The following is a 13,430-nucleotide window of genomic DNA, read 5'->3' as shown; positions in this document are numbered from 1 at the left end:
TTTATGCACGACTAAACTGAGGCACAGTTCTGTGACCTGTCCCGGGTCCCATAGCTGGTAAGGGACTGAGTGGGTTTGAATCAGAACTTTGTTCCACAGCCCCACGCTCTTTCTGCTCAGACTGCACCTGCCTTCTCACATCTGTTCGTTGCTGTCAGCACTTGAGGGGTCCAGTGAGATGCCCCCCAAGAAAGGGCGAATAAAAGAAAGAGGACTTCCCCTGGATTGTTAAGCAAAACCTCAGGTGGATCAGAGCACAATGGTGCCAAGTCACCTGAGAGAAAGGGGCTCCTAGCCTGGCAGACTCAGAGGCCCTGTGTTCAGACTGAGCAGCTGATGTGATCAAGAGCCCAGGTTCTGGAACGGGACGAGAAGCTGGTTCCAATCCCCATCCGGCCACTTTATAGCTCCAGGGCCACCTCTCAGTGCCTCAGTGGCCAAATCCGTATAATGGGGGCAGTAACAGTCCCAATATCAGAACTGCCATGATGACTGAAAAAGATGGGAGACCTAGAGAGCTTAGCACAATGTCCAGCAAAGCAGTCCATTAGCGATAGCTTCTACTCTTACTATTATTATTATTATTAGAGTCAAACAATATATTGCTTATAAGGGACTTGGGCAGTCCTGGGACAGGACAAAAAATGAGAGTCCTGGTGTAGACGGCCTCATGGGGGTGTCTCAACGGATAAGCTTCAAACCACTGCCCATCACCCCAATCTGCTGGCTCCGATTATGCTTTACTTCCTACCAAGGCCTGTCTGCTTCTCCATGACACTGAGTGTTGGGGTCCTGGGACATACCTGTTTACAAACGGCCATCTGGTGTAATTTGAGAATCTCACAATTTTGGATAAAGAGCTTGTTGCCTCAAGAGCTGGAGCATCTGCTGTGTGCTAATCAATCAGGGTCTTGCGTCTGGAGGACTGGGGTCAGATGTAGGGCCGAGGAGGTGTTTGCAACACCTGGACCTTTGGGGCAGGCCACCCGCCTGCTCTTTCTCAAACATGCCACACCCTATCTTGCAGTTAGATTTCTTCCCCTTGACTCTGAGACTGGCCTCCCATCTTTACCCAGGCAGATCACCCAGGAAAAGTCCCTTAAAGGGAAATCACAGGAAATCAAGCCAGACACTTGTCATCTCTGATCTTGGCCAGCAGAGGGCGTGATTGCACGCAGCTGGGCTCAGCTGCCACCCGCATACCTTGTTGGCCACCGTGTACTGGTAAGAGTACCGTTGCTTGCCACTCTTGTCCTCGTAAACCGTGGGCACGATCTTCAGGATGTAGTCGTGGGAGGCGAGAGCTGAGGGAAGGACACAGCAGCATGAAGCACGGGGGTGGGCACTGCCTGGCTGGCAGCTCTTTCTACGTCAGTTCAACCCTAGACGTGCTTGGCATTGCCACGGGGTGGGAGGGACTCAGCCTGCATAATTTTGCCACCAAACCACCCCTCTTCTTTTTGAAAGACTCCATCTGTCAGTATCTTTACTCCTGCACTGTATAGAATATTAAATTCTAGAAACGACCTAAATGTCCATCAATAGGGCAAGTGCTGAGGAGGGGCTGCTGGAAGAAACCACTTGTTTGGTGAAAAGAATTAAGTTACAGACCAGGGTGAATAATGTGATTCCCTGGATTAGGGGCAGGGAAGACTCACTCCTTTACATGCATGAATACACAGAAGAATTTTCTGCAAAGATACCCAAGAAACTATTAGCAGTTTTAGCATCTGGGAGGGAACGTGGGATTTGATAAATGTCATATTTCTTCATGCACCTTCTTATCCTGTTTGAATTCTGTTACTTTCGAAACAAACTGGGTTCAAGTTTTAAAGATGAAAAACCGGGGAGCTCCTATTGTGGCTCAGCGGTTACGAACCCGACTAGGAACCATGAGGTTGCAGGTTTGATTCCTGGCCTTGATCAATGGGTTAAGGATCCGGCGATCAATGGGTTAAGGATCCGGCGCTGCCTGTGGTGTAGGTCACAGATGTGGCTCGGATCCCGTATTGCTGTGGCTCTGGCGTACGCCGGCAGCTGTAGCTCTGACTGGACCCCTAGCCTGGGAACCTCCATATGGCACAGGTGCAGCCCTAAAAAGCAAAAAAACCCAACCAACCAACCAACCAAAAAAAAGAAAAAGAAAAACTGCATCGATAAAGAACTGATTAATTTCTTCCCTCATTTTCTCATTTTCAATTAATGGGAGGTCAGTTGTCCCCTGAACTGGTCCTGTGGGATTGCTTTGTAACTCTTACCCCATCCCTGCTGGATGAGGGAGGCTGCGGGGGGCGGGGTGGGGTGGGGGACTCAGCCTTACTCATCTTTCTGTCCCCAGAACCCTGCGCAGGGCCTGGTACAGAGTGGACAGTGGCAAATGCTTATTGAATGAATGAATGGAGAGATGGATGACTGGTCAGAGACATGAATGGGAGAACAGATGAATCAGCTTCTGATAAGCATGAGGTAACCGGAATCAGACACCGGGCTGATAGAACGCTGCCCCAGAGCCGTGAAATAGCATCCTGGGAAAGGTGATATTCCCTTGGGCTTCTGGGCTGTGAGGGGCAGCTCAAGGACCCTGCAACTAAAATTACCCAGAAATTTAGGCTTGTGGGCTCTGATCCCGGTCTCCTGGCTAAGTCGGTCCTAAGTCCTTGGACTCAGCTTCTGTAAAAGGGGACGGGGTGTAATGACGTTCACAGCCTCTTCCTGCCAATGCTCCATCCTGATAGGGAAAGGACGGTGCTTCCTGAACTGTCTTGAGACCCAACTCCCCTCAAAACCAGGAAAACCCTGCAACTCCAGGGCTGAGCCCATGAAGACCCCAACATCCCTCAGCTCAGCCCCACTGGTACTCAGATGTCAGGAGCACTGGGGTCACCCAGGATTTAAAAGGCAGACACCTGGGCCTCGACCCTGATGATGTCTGCTCACTGGCTCTGCAGTGGGGCTCAGAATTCCCATTAACAAACCAGGAGCCCAAAGACCACACATGATGTACGGTACTCTAGGAGGTCCTGCTGTGGCTCAGCAGTAATGAACCTGACTGGTGTCCAAGAGGATGTGGGTTTGATCCCTGGCCCTGCTCAGTGGATTAAGGATCTGGCGTTGCTGTGAGCTGTGGTGTAGACCGGCAACTGCAGCTCCAACTCAGCCTCTAGCCTGGGAACTTCCATATGCCGAGGGTGCAGCCCTAAAAAAGCAAAACAATTAAAGAAATACAGAGGTCCAAATGTTCATTGCCCTGCGTCAAAATCTGAAGGGGAGGTTCTGCTGTGGCACAGTGGGTTAAGAATCCGACTATAGCAGCTTGGGTCACTGCAGAGGCGCAGGTTTGAGCCCTCGCCCAGCACAGTGGGTTAAAAGGATCTGGTGTTGTCACAGCTGTGGCATAGGTCACAGGTGTGGCTTGGATTTGATCCCTGGGCCCGGAACTTCCATATGCCATGGTCTGGCCATTAAAAAAAAAAAAAAAAAAAAGTCTAAAGGCATGAGACAGTAAATGCCTTATGAAAAGATCACACCTGTAATAGTTAAAATTTGTGCAAAACACAGTTGATCATAAAAGAAAAAAATTATCACCCACAAATCCACCCTCCACAGAAAATCATAGATTTGCATTCTCACGTAAAAACCGCCAGACTTCTATTTATACATATATTTATGTTTCCCTAACACGGCGTCACACTGAACCTTCTTTTCTTGCTTTTTAGGGCCAAACTTGAGGCATGTGGAAGTTCCCAGGCTAGGAGTCCAATTGGAGCTGCAGCTGCTGGCCTACACCACAGCCACAGCAATGCAGGATCCAAGCCGTGTCGTGACCTACACCACAGCTCACAGCAACACCAGATCCCCAACCCACCGAGTGAGGGATGAACCTGCATCCTCAGGGATACTAGTTGGATTTGTTTCCACTGAGCCGCGATGAAGTCCTGAACCTTCTTCTTTTTGTGGTTTGGCCCATAGCATTTGGAAGTTCCTGGGTCAGGGACTGAACCTGCACCACAGCAGTGACCTGACAAGCTGCTTCAGTGACAACACTGGATCCTTAAGCCACAGCACCACAGGAGAACTCCTGAACCTTCTTCTGAGAACTGTGCACTGCAGATGCTGTTTCGGGTCTAAGACACAGTGTAAGCTCTATGGCCTTGGCCTTACCCACTGTCCCCTCATGCCGTGCCTGACACATAGTAGGTCCTCAGGCACGGTTTGCTGCCCGATCACCAGCAGGGTTGTGATGATTCACGGTCACGGCCACATGCTTCCCCCGCCCCCCAGTGTGGCTGCATAGGATGTGCTCAACCAGGCCGCCGGGGCCAGACACTGATGCTGGTGGCCGGTTAAAACTCTTATAAACAATGACCCAATGACCATCATTTTCCTAAATCCTTGCATACTTTTAATAGTTTCCTTAATGTCCTCTCCTCTGAGTAGAAGTGATGACTCAAAGGCAATGACCATTTTTAAGGCCTTGGGTACAATTTGCCAAATGCCCACTGGAGACACTGCACCTAACGATACCCATGAGGATTCCTTACCAGAGGACCCCTCCTTGGGGCTGCTGGCTCCAACTGGATCCAGGCAGGCCCACATGCCCCTCCTGCTCCCTCTCTCCCTCCCAACATCTTACTATGGAAGAAATTCAAACAGGAGTTCCCATTGTGGCTCAGCGGGTTAAGAACCTGACTGGCATCCATGAGGATACGGGTTCAACACCTGGTCTTGCTCAGTGGGTTAAGGATCTGGCACTGCCGCAAGCTGTGGTGTAGGTCGCAGATGCGGCTTGGGTCTGGTGTTGCTGTGGCCGAGGCGTAGGAGCCGAGGATCCGATTTGACGCCTATCCTGGGAACTTCCATATGCCGCAGGTTCGGCCGTAAGCAAAGAAAAACCCCTAAACCCAGTGGCACGGTCACATGCTTATACGTTCCCGGAGGCAGCGTGGATGGGCAGGGACGCAGCTGGGGAGCAACATGGCAAAGTAAAGCCAATCCTGTAACTTTTAGGGGCATTACTGTCATGGGGAAAAGCTAGAAACAACAGATTTCTCATGAACAGACAATGCCTTAATAAAGCCTGGCAAGAAAGCAAGAAAGAAATAAATAAAGCATGGCAGTGCTGCTGGATGGGCACTTGTGCCTCTGTTACCAGCAGAAAAACTGCACAAATTGTGGTTATGAAGTAACACGAGGTCCCCAAATCAGAAGGTAAGCTGCAATCTGTGCTTGGGAAAAATGACTTCTTTTTTAGGGCCCCAGCCACGGCACATGGAGGCTCCCAGGTGAGGGGTCCCATCGGAGCTGCAGCTGCTGGCCTACCCCACAGCCACAACAACATCAGATCCGAGCCGCATCTGCGACCTACCCCACAGCTCCCAGCAACGCCGGATCCTTAACCCACTGAGTGAGGCCAGCGATCGAACCCGCAACCTCATGGTTCCTAGTCGGATTCGTTTCCGCTGCGCCCCAGTGGGAACTCTGGAAAAAAATGACTTCTGCTCACGGACAGGGATTCCCAGGGACAAGGAGAAATGAAAAGCTTGATTTGTTGGTGGAGCAGGGGGCAGGTCACAGAGGGAAGTTCTTTTTGGTTTGGATATCCTAATTCCATGCTGGGCTGTTAGAGAGTACAGGCAGCATACCTGGTTTTATTGCTTTGCTTTCTCGCGCATCAAAGGTATGGGAGTGTTTGGTTTTTTGTTTTGTTTTGCCAAATTAAAGGTCTGAGGCAACTCTGTGCTGTGAGATGATGACTGGAATTTTCCAGCAATAAAGTATTATTTTTATTTTATTCACTTTTTTTTTTTTTTGCTATGGCATGCAGCGGCTTGATGTGGGATCTGTTTCCAGACCAGGGACTGAACATGGGCCCTAGTGGTAAAAAATGCCAATCCTAACCACAAGGCCACTAGGGAACTCCCTAAAGTATTTTTATTATTTTACACATGTTTTAAAGGGGGTCTCTCTTTGTAAAAATTCTTTTGGCCATACCCATGGCATTCAGAAGTTCTTGGGCCAGGGATCAAACCCCTGCTACAGTAGCGCCTGGAGCCACAGCAGGCCAAGGTCCTTAACCTGCTGAGCTACCAGGGAACTCAAAGAATTGTAATTTATTTTAATTTTTAGTCTTTTTAGGGCTGAACCACGGCATACGGAAGCTCCCAGGCTAGGGGTCCAACTGGAGCTGCAGCTGCCGGCCTACACCACAGTCACAGCAACACCAAATCCTTAACCCACTGAGGCCAGAGATCGAACCTGCATCCTCATGGGTACTAGTCCCACAACAGGAACTCCTAAAAGTATTTTTTTTTTTGTCTTTTTGCTGTTTCTTGGGCCGCTCCCCCGGCACATGGAGGTTCCCAGGCTAGGGGTCGAATCGGAGCTGTGGCCACTGGCCTACGACAGAGCCACAGCAACGCAGGATCCGAGCCGCGTCTGCAACCTACACCACAGCTCACGGCAACGCCGGATCGTCAACCCACTGAGCAAGGGCAGGGACCGAACCCGCAACCTCATGGTTCCTAGTCGGATTCGTTAACCACTGCGCCACGACGGGAACTCCCTAAAAGTATTTTAAAATTAAGGTATTTAGATTGTTTTTGAAGATATAATGCTGTTGCACACTTAATGCACTGTCGTATAGTGTGACCATAAATTTTCCATGCACTGGGAAACCAAAAACATCACACAACTAGCTGCTTTACTGTTATTCACTTCACTGAGGTGGCCTAGAACCAAACCCACAGTATCTCTGCCTGTAAATATATTTTAAGAAATGATTGAAAACTTACGGCCGAATGGAGTTCCTGTTGTGGCTCAGCAGGTTAAGGACTGGACGCTGTCTCTGTGAGGATGTAGGTTGGATCCCTAGCCTCGCTCAATGGGTTAAGGATCCAGAATTGCCACAAGCTGTGGCTTAGATCGCAGATGTGGCTCAGATCTGGCATTGCTGGGGCTGTGGCATAAGCTGCCATCTGCAGTTCTGATTTGACCCCTAGCCTGGGAATTTCAATATGCCACAGGCGTGGCTGTAAAAAGAAAAAAAAAAAGATATGGCTGAAAAGGTGAGCTCAGGTGAGGAAATAAGAAAAGTCTTGGTAACCTGTCCTGCAGGACCAGGGGGTGGATCTGCTCGAGCAGACAGACCTCCCAGGCCCGCTCTGTGCAAGGCTCCGTGTGTGTGTGCACGGGTGTGTAGGTGTGCAGGCTCTTCTGCCCGTGTGTAAAGACAGGGCCGAGGCGCCGGAGAGCTGGGGCGGGGCCGTCGTGGGTGGGAGGGGCTCGAGTAGGAGGAAAGGGTGAGGTGGGGGCCGCCCAGGTGGCCAGACCCGGCTGAGCCACCCACAACCCTGTTCTCTCGGTGCCACTGGGAGCCGGGATGAATTCTGGCTCTGTCATTGCTCCCTGTGGGATCTAGGGCCATTGTCTCCACCAAGCGCAATGATATGGCAGTAGTGACAACAATAACAGGCGGCATTCATGGGGCACTGCCGATGGGCCCAGGGCTGCCACATACTCCTCCCCGTGCTGCCCCTTCCCCAGACAAGTCACTTTTCTTCCCTTCTCTGTAAGACGGGGGTAATTCCACTCCTCACAGACTAGCTGTGGGAAAGACGCGTTAAGAGTCTGGCTGGAGTTCCCATCGTGGCTCAGGGGTTAACAAATCCAACCTGGCTCCATGAGGATGTGGGTTGGATCCCTGGCCTTGCTCAGTGGGTTAAGGATCTGCCATGAGCTGTGGTGTAGGTCGCACGTAGACATGGCTCGGATCTGGCATTGCTGTGGCTGTGGTGTAGGTCGGCAGCTATAGCTGTGATTCGACCCCTAGCCTGGGAACCTCCATATGCTACAGGTGCAGCCCTAAAAAGGTTAAAAAAAAAAAAAAAATTCTGGCTTACAGCGAGGTCTTGATAAACACATGTCCCCATTCCCCCATCCCCCTGCAACACTGGGAATCCCAGGGCACAGGGCTCTTTCCAGTGTAGGCAGGGGATACCTACGGTTGGAGGTGAGTCTGTCTGCTCCCCCGAGAGCATTGAAAGCTCCGTGGATGTTCTGCACCTGTGGAGAAAGAAGCACAGTGAGGCACCGACCCCAGAATGCCACCACCTCCAGGCCTGGCCCTGGCTGTGTGGGAACAGCCAGGTGCCATCTGGTTTAAGAATCTGACCCATGGGTAAAACGGGGACCCAGCACGGTCTCTCTTGCAGGAGGCACTAGCTTGCTTCCCATCTTGAGCACTTACTATGTGCCACTACATCCCAGATACCTAGTGTCATCACGTTTAATGCCCCAAACAGTGGACTATGGCCCCATTGTACAGAAGAGCAAACCAAGGCTTGGAGAAGCATCAAAATTTGTTCAGCATCCTGCAGCTAATAACTGGTTGAATCGCACTCTGAATTCAGGTCTGTCTACCTTCAAGCCTGGGGCTCTTTTCATTAAGACACAGAAAATTCACATAAAGGGGAGGCTGACCGCACGCCCCTCCTGAGGACTACACCCCACTTCCTGCCCTCTGATAGAAGACCCAGGGCTGCTGGCCTCCCACCCTGTCTGCTGTGGGGACCAGAGAGCAGTTGGGAAGACACCGCTCCCAGCAGTCGGCCTGGCTGTGTCCCCCTGGCAGGGACTGAAGGCCACATCCCCCTTCTCCTCTGGGGACAACAAGAAACCAGGTCACTCCCAAGGATGATCTAAAGCAGGACAAAGGATGCCCGGTACGTGGGGCCTGTCCTCCTGAGCATGTCACTAGGGGCTGCCAAGCTAGACATCCTGGAGGGCTTCCACTGACACCGAGACCTGTGGGAAACAGGGAAGTTAATCAGGCAAGCAGTATGCGCAAACGCGTGAGTTTGGAGACAGAAACAGGGCCCGTGCGGCCCTAGAGAGAAAGGGGGTGAGGCGTGGGAAGGAAAGGCGTCAGAGAGGCAGGAGGGGAACGGCTCCTGCAGCGACCTGACCCCGATCCTGGTCTCAGGTGGCTGATGTTTATCAAGCACTTAACAGAACTGCACACTCTCAACAAGCCCAAAGGAAAGTAGGTCCATTGCTGCCTTGGGATTGACTTTCTAAAGACGTGGTTTCTAACCCAAGCGGGCAGTAGTTGTGGAGACTGGAGTACTAGAATATTCCCTTGGAGTTCCCGTCGTGGCACAGTGGTTAACGAATCCAACCAGAGGCCATGAGGTTGCCGGTTCGGTCCCTGGCCTTGCTCAGTGGGTTAAGGATCCAGCATTGCCGTGAGCTGTGGTGTAGGTTGCAGACGTGGCTCGGATCCCGAGTTGCTGTGGCTGTGGTGTAGGCCGGCGGCTACAGCTCCAATTGGACCCCCAGCCTGGGAACCTCCATTTGCCATGGGAGCGGCCCTAGAAAATACAAAAAAAAAAAAAAAGAATATTCCCTCACATCGTTGCATGTCAGGGTTTTAGCTCACATTCATTGGTATAATTATTTGATGCGTTTCCATCCTCTCCTCTAGACTGTACCCTCCACATGGGTGGGGACCATGCTCGTCCCTGCTGATGTGTGTGACACTCAGCACAGAGTAGGTGCTCAGGATACGTCTGTTGACTGGATGATGGATGGATAAATGGACCCTCAGCTAAGTGTTTTACATTAAAAAAAAAAAAAATCCTATTTCCACCCTAAGGACCGAGTGGAAGGAAGGCTACTACTGCCCTGATCTGTGAAGGCAGACAGCCGTGCAAGACTGGCCCATGCCTCCTTCCCTCTTCGCCCCCTGCCCCCGGCCTTGGCCTTGGCCAGCCCTTCCCTCACCTCCCTACTGCAGCCTTGCCTCAGGGCCAATCTTCACCATGCATTTTCTATGACACCAACCTGCCCCCGTCAGCTGCTGCTTTCCTAAATCTAACCGGGGTCTCCGGCTCCACCTAAAACCCAGCTCCGGAGTTCCCGTCGTGGCGCAGTGGTTAACGAATCCGACTAGGAACCATGAGATTGCGGGTTCGGTCCCTGCGCTTGCTCAGTGGGTTAACGATCCGGCGTTGCCGTGAGCTGTGGTGTAGGTTGCAGACGCGGCTCGGATCCCGCGTTGCTGTGGCTCTGGCGTAGGCCGGTGGCCACAGCTCCGATTTGACCTCTAGCCTGGGAACCTCCATATGCCGCGGGAGCAGCCCAAGAAATAGCAAAAAAAAAAAAAAAAAAAAAAAAAAGCCAAAAAAAAGCCAAAAAAATAAAAAAATAAAAAAATAAAACCCAGCTCCCCGCTCCCCACTCCAGGTGGACACTTCTGGGATCGCACATTCAGAAGGCCATTCTGATGTCATGGACACTTGCTGATCCATTTTTTCTGAAAGTGACCTTGAGGGTCTTTTTTCTTTTTCCTTCCTTCCCTCCTTCTTTTGCTTTTTAGGGTTGCATATGGAAGTTCCCAGGCTAGGGGTCAAATTGGAGCTCCAGCTGCAGGCCTACACCACAGCCACTGCAACGCGGGTGATCTAAACCGCTTCTGCGACCTATACCACAGCTCACAGCAATGCTGGATCCTTAACCCACTGAGTGAGGCCAGGGATTGAACCTGTGTCCTCATGGATGCTAGTCAGGTTCATTACCCCTGAGCCATGATGGGAACTCCACTGAGGGGCTTTTCTGTGAAAACAACTGGTTGGATGTGTCATATAGAGTGTGGGTGTCCTCAGAGAGGGGTCATATGCAAGATGCCCCATGCTTGTGAGACCTCCCTGTCCTGTGCTTGGCCAAATCCTTCTCTCTGCTCAGGGCTTGGCTCAGATGTCACCTCGGGGAAGCCCTCCCTGACCTCCCAGGCTAGGGGAGGACCCTGCCCCCATCTCTTTCATGTCACTGCCCAGAATCCCATGCCTCTCTTGTCCTGGCGGTCAGGCTTGTTTACATTTAATCTCTTCTTCACTCGAGGGCAAGAATCCTGGATGGTTTATCCATCGCTGTTACCCCAGGGCCTGGCACAGAGCCTGGTGCAGAGCAGAAATTCTCAGAGGGTCCAATGAATCCATGACTACATGAGGCGCAGTCAAGGCAGACCTGGGGCCAGACAGCTGGTTTACAAGCTGCATGGCTTGGGGCAAGTTCCTGAACCTCTCTGACCCCGCCTCCTCCTCCGGGAAAAGAAATGTCACCTAACATCCTTGAGAGAGTTTCTGGGAGAGTTCGACAAGGCACCATCTGGGACGCTGCTCTCCAGGTGACAAAGCGCAGGTTTCAGCGCAGGCTGCGGGGGTGAAAGGTTCCCACGAGGAAGGAACGTGGTGAGCTGCCAAAGCGAGGTTTGGATTCTGGTGGTGCTGCCTGTGAGCTGCGTGGCCCTGGTCTGGGCCTCTGGTCTCTGTGTCCTCGTGTGTACACCGGGAGTCACAGTGCCTGCCTCCCCCTGTTGTGTTGAGGATCTGCTGAGCTGTTGAGTGCGAAGGCAGCTGGGGTGCTGCCCAATGCTCGTATCTGGAAGGTCCTGGCCTGCCTGTGGTTTGTCTGCTCCTATCTCACTGGCGTGGTGAGCAGCCCACGTCTGTCTCCCCCATGGCCGTGTGAGTCCCTGTGGACTGGCAGCATCGTATCCGCAGGGCCTGGTCCAACAATCATCAGAGCTCATCTTACTGACCACTTACTCTGTGGCAGGCAAGTGTTCTAAGAGCGTCACGTGCATTAACTCACTTTATCTCCACCACAATCCCATGAAGCAGGTACAATGATTGCCCCCATTCTACAGATGAGGTAACTGAGGCTTAGCAAGAATAAATAATTTGGGAGTGCCCATTGTGGCTCAGTGGGTTGGGAGCCTGACTAGTAATCCATGAGGATATGGTTCGATCCCTGATCTCGTTCAGTGGGTTAAGGATCTGGCGTTGCTGTGAGCTATGGTGAGGGTCGCAGGCATGGCTCAGATCCCGAGTTGCTATGGCTGTGGTGTAGGCCGGCAGCTACAGCTCCGATTCAACCCCTAGCCTGGGAATTTCCATATACCCCAAGTGAGGCCCTAAAAAGCAAAAAAAAGAAGAAATAATTTGTCCAAGGTCACATAACTAGTTAAGCGCAGGATTTGAAGCTAGAAGGGCAGGCTAGGGAAGCTGCACACAATAGTCCTCTGGATGGAGAGATGGGAGGGAGGGTGTGGGCGTGAAGCCCGTGTGAAATCACCTGCAGGAAGTGAGTCCACAGTCCTAACGCGGCTGTGCTTCGCACAGGGAGTCTGGCCCGGGGAGTCCGGGCCTTCTCTGCTCCTAAGCCCTGCCCCCAAGAGAAAAACCTCTGGAGCCTCCAAAGGGACTGGGAAGATGATGACGGAGCCACTCGGGTTGGGCTCAAGGTGCCCCCGGGAAAGAAGCACAAGCAAGGAGTTCCCTGGTGGCTCCGGTGACTAAGGATCCAGTGTTGTCACTGCCGTGGTGGGAGTTCGATCCCTGGCCCAGGAACTCCCTCATGCCATGGGTGTGGCCAAAACACAACAACAGAAGAAAAACAAGGAGCTCGAGCCACAAGGAAGAAGAAAGGAAGTGAGAGCGCCCAGGAGGCGGTCCCTGCAGACTCCGGATTCGGACCCGGGCTCTGCACCAGGCTGCACCTCCTCAGTTTCCTCATCTGCAAAATGGGGACCATGCATAGTCTCTACCACTGTGGCTGCTGAGAAAGTGAAAGAGGAGCGTGCTGTGAGGTACCGTGCTTGGCCCACACGGCGTTCAACCAGCGTCAGCATCCTTGTTGTCTGTGGACCTGCGAGGGGGACAGTGCCTGCCTCTGTGTGCACGTGGGTCTGTATGTGAGATGTCCCAGCCCGGGTGGGTCTGTGTGTACCTCTGGACAGTGTGTGTGTGCAGGGATGAGCGGACTGGTGTGGGGAAGGATTATAAGGATGTCACAGCCCTGCGTGTGTGTGTGTGAGCTGTGCGAGGTCTGAGTGTGGGCACATGGTGTGTGTGTGTGTGTGTGTTGGGTGGTTTCAGGGTGCACATACAGCACGCCTAGGTCAGGGCGCACCTCTCAGTGCGCGTCGGTTGAGTGTGCGTGGGAGTCTGAGCAGACGTGCGCGCTCACATAAAGGACGTGTGCATGCACTTGCGGCCGATGGGCCCCCACGGGCACATCCCCATGCCTGGAGGGCACCCATCGAGCAGCCTCAACCAGGAAACAGGCTTCTCATCAAGCAAGGCTTGTGCCAGGAATGGTTCCTCCCCCTCCTGAGCCCCCCTCATTCCCCTCTGCACTGTGGCACTGGCAGTGCTGCAGTGAGTGAATGTGGCTGTCCCCTGCATGCAGCCAGAGGTCAGGCAGTCAGTGTCTGCTGCCACAGGGAGGCAACTGTCAGGCCGGCCACACCCGGCAGGCCCTGGCCATCGGGATCACCACAGCGACCCTCTGACACTTCCTTCACTCCGAGTCAGGGGCGCTGGGCTGCCGTCAGACACCTGCCGGGGACTCTGGACAAATGGCTTCTCCAG

At 52.6% G+C, this 13,430-nt stretch overlaps 1 protein-coding gene across 1 annotated transcript in view; it reads right to left on the bottom strand.

Moving 5' to 3' along the window:
• Window positions 1-13,430, bottom strand: part of ERGIC1 (endoplasmic reticulum-golgi intermediate compartment 1) — a 74,006-nt gene that overhangs the window by 16,171 nt on the left and 44,405 nt on the right. The window contains exons 8-9 of the mRNA XM_047799217.1: window positions 8,001-8,061; window positions 1,204-1,304 (exon numbers count right to left, since the gene is read on the bottom strand). Of these exons, the coding sequence (XP_047655173.1) occupies window positions 1,204-1,304; window positions 8,001-8,061 (162 nt within the window). The remainder of the gene's footprint in view (window positions 1-1,203; window positions 1,305-8,000; window positions 8,062-13,430) is intronic.

The sequence above is a fragment of the Phacochoerus africanus genome, chromosome 1 (assembly GCF_016906955.1).
Source record: "Phacochoerus africanus isolate WHEZ1 chromosome 1, ROS_Pafr_v1, whole genome shotgun sequence".
In the NCBI taxonomy this organism is placed as follows: domain Eukaryota; kingdom Metazoa; phylum Chordata; class Mammalia; order Artiodactyla; family Suidae; genus Phacochoerus; species Phacochoerus africanus.
This window is presented reverse-complemented; position numbering and strand designations above follow the sequence as displayed.